Source organism: Saccostrea cucullata, unplaced genomic scaffold, assembly GCF_032062105.1.
Source record: "Saccostrea cucullata isolate Sc308-1 unplaced genomic scaffold, CSIRO_AGI_Scuc_v1 ctg2871, whole genome shotgun sequence".
Classification (NCBI taxonomy): Eukaryota; Metazoa; Mollusca; class Bivalvia; order Ostreida; family Ostreidae; genus Saccostrea; species Saccostrea cuccullata.
Window position 1 is genome coordinate 15,103 of NW_026935530.1, and position 6,730 is coordinate 21,832.

At 32.2% G+C, this 6,730-nt stretch overlaps 1 protein-coding gene across 1 annotated transcript; it reads right to left on the reverse strand.

Annotated features, from left to right (window-relative positions):
* Nucleotides 1-4,266: 4,266 nt before the first annotated feature.
* On the reverse strand, nt 4,267-6,459 carry LOC134243160 (zinc finger protein Gfi-1b-like). The gene is made up of 2 exons (XM_062725392.1): nt 5,980-6,459; nt 4,267-5,648 (listed from the first exon to the last, which is right to left on the reverse strand). Exons 1-2 carry the CDS (start codon nt 6,446-6,448, stop codon nt 5,470-5,472), a joined length of 648 nt encoding a protein of 215 aa, XP_062581376.1. The 5' UTR covers nt 6,449-6,459; the 3' UTR covers nt 4,267-5,469.
* Nucleotides 6,460-6,730: the final 271 nt, after the last annotated feature.

A 6,730-nucleotide genomic window follows, 5' to 3' on the forward strand; every position in this document is an offset into this window, starting at 1 on the left:
CGACGGACAACGGGGCCAGATTTCCAGCAGAGGCCAGATAAATGCGCGGGCTGACTTCAACTCCAGAGACTCTTTTCTATCTTCCGGCAGAAACAGCGCAGACTCACTCTCTTTAACAGACTTAGGAACAAGATCAGGAAGCAGAACGTCAAACAGAAATGGTCTCATTGTCGAACAATCCCAGTTTTCTTCCGGCAGCAGAAATGATCTGCGTCCGCTTAGCGGCCGTTCCAGTTTTTCTCGTTCCAACGTACGCCTTCCACAAAGATCTACCGTCGATTCCAGAAGGAGTAACTTCGGTACCCGAAATCTCGGTTCATCTCGCAGAATCTCTCTAGGATCTCGTAATGTTCGCCGAGGAATGTTCCGATGAAGAGTTTTTGAGACTTGAACGTCAAACTGTTGGCAAAAGAAGAAAGAGCTTTATTCAGATCGAGTTGCTAGAAAGGAACAGCAAACGAACAATTTCGAGTTGCATGCTGTTGTAAACATGCAACTTTAACCATGTCTCCTTATTTATTATACAGATTTAAATACCGCTGGGACTTTTCACCGGTATCTTTGATTAGTGTGAGGGAAACGTGCGATAAATTATTAATTTTACAATTTGAATATAATTAATGCAGTATTTCAAGTTGTTTGAACTAACAAAAAAACTTCAGAGTGTCTCTCATTTTCAGTTTGTGTACAGCACCGATTCTTCACTATATATTTACTTACCTTATTTATCACTATGTACTTATGTAGAAAAATATTTATTATATTTATTTACTATAGTTTATTTATTATGATACTATATTTTTTGCTTCATTTCTTCGAAGTAAAGTATTCTAAACATGATGATTTTGTTTCAATATCGATATGCAATAGTGAATCTCTTTTAGTGATTTTCAAGAGGTCTTCTAAACTTTAACAAATCAAACAACACTTTACCGAGAGAGTTATTATTGCATATGGTATATGTGAAAAATAAGAAAAATTTGACTTAAATTCATGAAGTCAAACTCCAAGGCCAAAGTCAAAACAGAAAGGTCAACTGTTATAAAACCGTAGTGCTAACTGTTCAAAACTTGTGGACAATGTTAATTTTTTTAAATGTGAGTTAAACTCTAAGTTCAAAAATATGAATACCCATTGAAAGGTTTTTGTCACAATGAATACATATGTGAAGTATGAAAACCATAGCACCAACTATTAAAAAATTATTAAATTGGTCTTTTTTTACAAGAGGTTAAATTTAACAAAAGAGATATAATTAATGAAAACAATGGCCCCACCCACTCAAAATTAATGGGCAATGTTGTTTTTTAGAAAGACGGACGGACAGGACAAAAGCTATATACTCAGTATACTTCCGAATATTCGATTACGGGGGCATGAAAATTTATTCCTCCCTACAAATAACAAATTTGTTTGTATCTCCAATTGCCCATTTCAAAAAGACAATAGGATGTTTCCAAAAAAAAAAATTGTGTGTCGTTTTTGGAAAGCTTCTAACAAATATTTTCCAAAGGACGTCGATTTTGTTACATGCATATCCAGAACGTGCCCGCAGTTCTTGTAGGTTGTACTTATAACGTATACATATACAATTTACGACTGATATCGTTATCTTATCAAATTTGAGTACTGTATTTCAATATTTTTCTAAGCTTAAAAGGAGTTTTCCACTTAAGTATAGTAGCTTGGTCCCTTTTTTCGCCCTTATTTTACAGAATATACTTGAGGATATGGTATAATTTTTATTTTCATGATGTATAACATTAAAATTTTGTACAATCATTATTAATGACTTTGAGTATCAAGAAAAAAAAGCCAACTATATATTTCTCTATTACATACACTTAAATTTTATAAAAGGAAGACTATGTAATTATGTTAGAAAAATATTTTACTTGCACTACTCGTTTTCTTCTTAATTTATTGGGCGAGGGGCCTTTTTTTTTATTTTATCTAATCACTTTTTTTTTTATCTAAATGCATCTATCAAATATATTAGCCACTGCATTAATTTTTTCCATATGACAGTTTAAAAAGTACAAGCGATCGAATAATAAATTACGGTAAATACACACAGAAATATACTTAAAGTATTCTGAGAAAAAAAACAATAACATGAAAAGAAGTTTGATAAAGCAAAAGAAAAAGGGTAAGCTCTTCCAAACTTGAAAAAAATCGATTATAGGAGTGGGAATAATCAAACTATTACCCAGTTTTATTTGAAAAATAAAACAACAATTTCTCATATCGTACCAGCCTAAATGCGTAAGAAAGTTTTTTTTTTTAAAGATTTATCTCTGAAAAGAAGGGGTCTTACTACAACATGTATATTTATATTTTTAACAAATGCCACAATATTCCAATTTACTTATGTTTAACATATACACGTGTACAAATCGCGTAATATACATATTTTTAATCACTTCAAAAATAGTTGTTGAGAAACATAATTATTATACTTCATAACGATTCTTAATAATAAATATCACAATATAGGTAAATGAAGTTCAAACTCAATATTATATTAGTTGCATTAAGACATTCGAAAGTTTTTCCGAGTTTATATGCACCCCAAAACGTGACAAAAGTGTAAGGTTGCTTTGAATAGAGAAATTAAATGTGTATTTATAAACATCTACTCGTATATTATTGTGTTGTTGGCAATGCCCAGGAAAACTGCGATTACATGTATGAGAACTAAAATATGTCCATGAAAATCATCATTTGAAATTTAACATGAGTGATATTCTTCGAAGTCTATAGATACTTGTTTTGAATTTTAAAAAAATAAAAGCTGGTGACTGCACTTTTCAAATACGAGCTACATGTGTGACGCTTCCTAGAGAAAACACGCTTTCTGGAGGTATTCACCTGTGGCGGTATGGAATCAACATATTATCTATTCTTAGCAGGTCAACAAGAGGTTAATCTTGTGTAAATGTACTCACCAAACGGATTCAAAATCATGATACTTTTAAGTAAAACACATAGAGCGCAAGGTTGTTCAACAAAGATATTTTCACACAATCTGTATAAATACGGGGGAATATACATATTATATTTTAATAACGACTTTGAACAAATCTGCCCATTTCGAAAGCCGACAAGTAGGATGTCACAAATTTCTGTGTGTGTTATTCATGAAAATCTAACAGATATTTTCCAAACACAGCGATTTGGTTTGTCATATTCAATTATTTGACATTTTTAAACGTTGACGCAAATACGTATACATGAGAGAATAATATAATTTACTTTTTAAGTCTTTTAATGAAAGTTTAAAATTTGACGAGTAAGCGGGGACCACAGATAATGCCTTATTGAGACTTCTTCTTTAGAATTCTGTTCATTTTGTTCATTGATTTTTTTTATGTTTGTTCACAATTTAATCAAGTTAATCAAGATACCCGGTAGTATATTTTATTTCAAGACACTTTAGTTTCTGCAACCAAAGGTCCAGAGGTGCTTTATTTTATAAATTAACCTGAAATTTAAAGTTTTGGAATAGGGGTATTGCAATTTTCAAAATTATCCACCTGTGTAAAATATTTTCCCCCGACAGCATCCTGTCTAAATACAACAGTAAAAAGGCATTCTGAGAATACAACGTTTTATTTTTTTAATTTTTAATAATTGTCAACAATAAATAATTTATTAAGAACAACATGTGAAATAGTGAATAGTCAGTGATGTTTTTTGATAACACTTAAGGAAAATTAACATCTTGATAAAAAAGTTCCAAAAATGTATAGATCTCTAACACTTGCTTGCAGATTGTAGAAAAAACACCAATAGTAATCATTCTTACAAATTTAAACGTCGGATATCTTGTATTGATGAAAATGTTGACATCCAAAATATTTATAGAATTTATATAGTTTAGGATGCAAACCTTTTTTTCTTCAAAACTTCGGAAAATTGCCAAAATTTTATTTACACAAGTAAAATGTATAGATTTGCGTCTTTCTTCCTCAGTTTCACAATATTTTCATATAAAGTGATTAAATTTGCGCCAAATTAAAATGAAGACAGTCAGCAAAAAATGTAGCATTTTGAACATATCAATATGTTAACTTTTATACAATACTTTTATACAATTTCTAAATTTGTTAGAAATTTATTATTTGTAATATTTAAAATCAAAACATGCCTTCAAGTATACAGATATATCATCCATCCTAAGGCCAGTGAAAAGTAGATGGAAAATACATGTATCTTAAACTTTCCTCTTTTTATAATTAGTATTTTTGACCTTCGATAAACGAAATAATTGTTTCATTCGTACCAGAACCATTGAGAAAATACAGATTGCAAAGTACAACAGTATCGAGAGGGGTTTAATTTGGAAATCAGATAGATTCCGTCTCCAAGGACGCTTTGAAGCAAAATGAATATCTATAGGCTTTTATGGGTATTTGTCATGCTTAATTATTCAGTTCCCACTAGGACATGGCGTCTCAAAGGGTGTCAAAATGTTGTTATAAATGAATAATTCGAGACATGGTTAGCTTAAAATCTAGATATCTATTGACAAAACATTTGCATAAAAGTTCTGGAAGGGATGGGAGAGTAAATATCTTTAGTGGCCTCAATGCTCAACTGATCTGATTTTTAACACAATTCAGATTTTAAGCAATATAAGAATTAATATTTTTAATCGTTATTATTTTAAAAATTTTCTTTCACATGTGGCAAACAAAATGAAACAGTCAAATATACACCGTTACTAAGGAATAACACTGAAAGAGATGAAATATAGGTCTCTTGGGATTAACAGTGATATTACTAATCTGAATAAATCAGGATTTGGCGTTAGTTTCATATAATGATATATTGCCAACAGGGTTAATAAATGTTTGTCTAAGATTAACAACGTTTAAGCATGCATCCACAAGTCTTGTTTGTTTTTCTTTACAATATCAGCATCCATATGAATTATTACAGACATTTTATTTTATATGGTCTTTTATGGCAGACTTTGGGTAACTGAGTAAAAGAAAATAAGAAACCATTGTACCAGGAACCTTTATACTCCTTGGTCCTGTTGAAAATGTCAGATTTAATGCAAAGGACGAGTGTGACAACAAAGTCCAATAGACATGAAGCAGGACATACAAATCAAATCCCAAGTAAATTATTTCCGAGGAATAAGGATCTTAAGTAAAATTTTACTGTTGAAAATGTTCTTTTAAAGGCTGGTTAAAGATGATGCCAATAGTCCGAAATATCTGACGATTTTGATATTTAACGTGCCAGGGCTAAAATATCGAAATCGTTAAAAAGCCTGGAAAACGTGAGATTTTTCGGACTATGTTACCAAGTGCCAGATTCGATCATTTCGATCCCTCTAAAAATTCAAATTGATCAGCTAAACCAGATATTATTAATTTAAAATACATGTAGATATATAAACAGAATAAATTACATTATAACCAAAAAGCCAGTGTCATAATCTCAATCAGTATTACGTCAGTCAGTTTTGTGGTTGGTTTCGAGGTGGCGCCGAAGGTCGACCTTTCTTTGGAAGTTTCGGCCACACCTGTCGCACCTGAAGGGTTTAAACCCCGTGTGTTTCCTACTATGGGTGATGAGGTTAGAGGACTGACTGAAGGCTTTCCCGCACACATTACATTTGTGTGGCTTCTCACCTAGGAATAAAGACAGAACTATATCCATGTTTTTAAAACGTTCAAATTAGTTCAGAAGTTGGACATTTTTTCCTCGATATATGTGTCTCAACTGCCAACTATACGGAAAACATTTTAAAGTTTCCAAAATTTCTCAAAATGAAATATTAGGAAAACATTTTGCAGATTATTAGAAAAGTGTGATACATGTATTGCTTTAACTGGCGCATTTGAAGATTTGAATTATTTGGGGATTTCAAATGTGAAACTTTGCTTTCTGTTCAAATAGACAAATACCAGAATAAATTATTCTATTTGAATTTCTCGTATTTTGAATGGTTTTGTTGCCTACCTGTATGAATAAAGGTATGCTTTTTCATATCAGACTTTTGGTGAAATCGTTTGCCACAGTACTGACATGGATAAGGTCTGGTGTCACTGTGGATCAACATGTGCGTGTTAAGAGTAGATGACCTTTTGAAGGTTTTTCCGCACTCCGGACAACGAAAAGCTCTATGAAAGTCGGACACATCATGCAGAGTAGTATCTATCAGCAATTGTCGCTCCATCCAGTTCGAAGACGATTGGGATGAGTCTTCGTCTACTTCCATAACCGGTTGAGAAATGGAATTCTGGGAGCGGATATCTAGGAATGGAGTAAGTAAATGACATCGGAAGCAGTTGCAGTAGTCTGTCAGTTGTCCCTCGGTCTCAAACAAGAGCAGATGTTTGGGTATCGAATGGAACATATCCGAGGAGGATCGAAAGTCCATCTGGCGATGTCTTCTCTCTAGAACTGACAAGTAATGGTGGAGAAGCATTTGGAAGGTCATTGGCTCTGAAAGTTTCAAAGATCAAATTGTATCACGATTCTTGTAATCATTTTTAATGCTCAGAATCATCTCAAATTCAACTGAAAACCTGAAATTAATCTCTCCTTTAAACCAATTAATATTTCGAGGTCTTTAAATATAATGTTAAGTTATTTTTTGGGATATTCGTTTTCAAAAACTTTTGCTTAGAAAAAACCCTTAAACTTTCAACACACTTTAAACTTTAGTTTACAAAATCCCAACAAACCTTCGATATTGAAAAACAAAGGC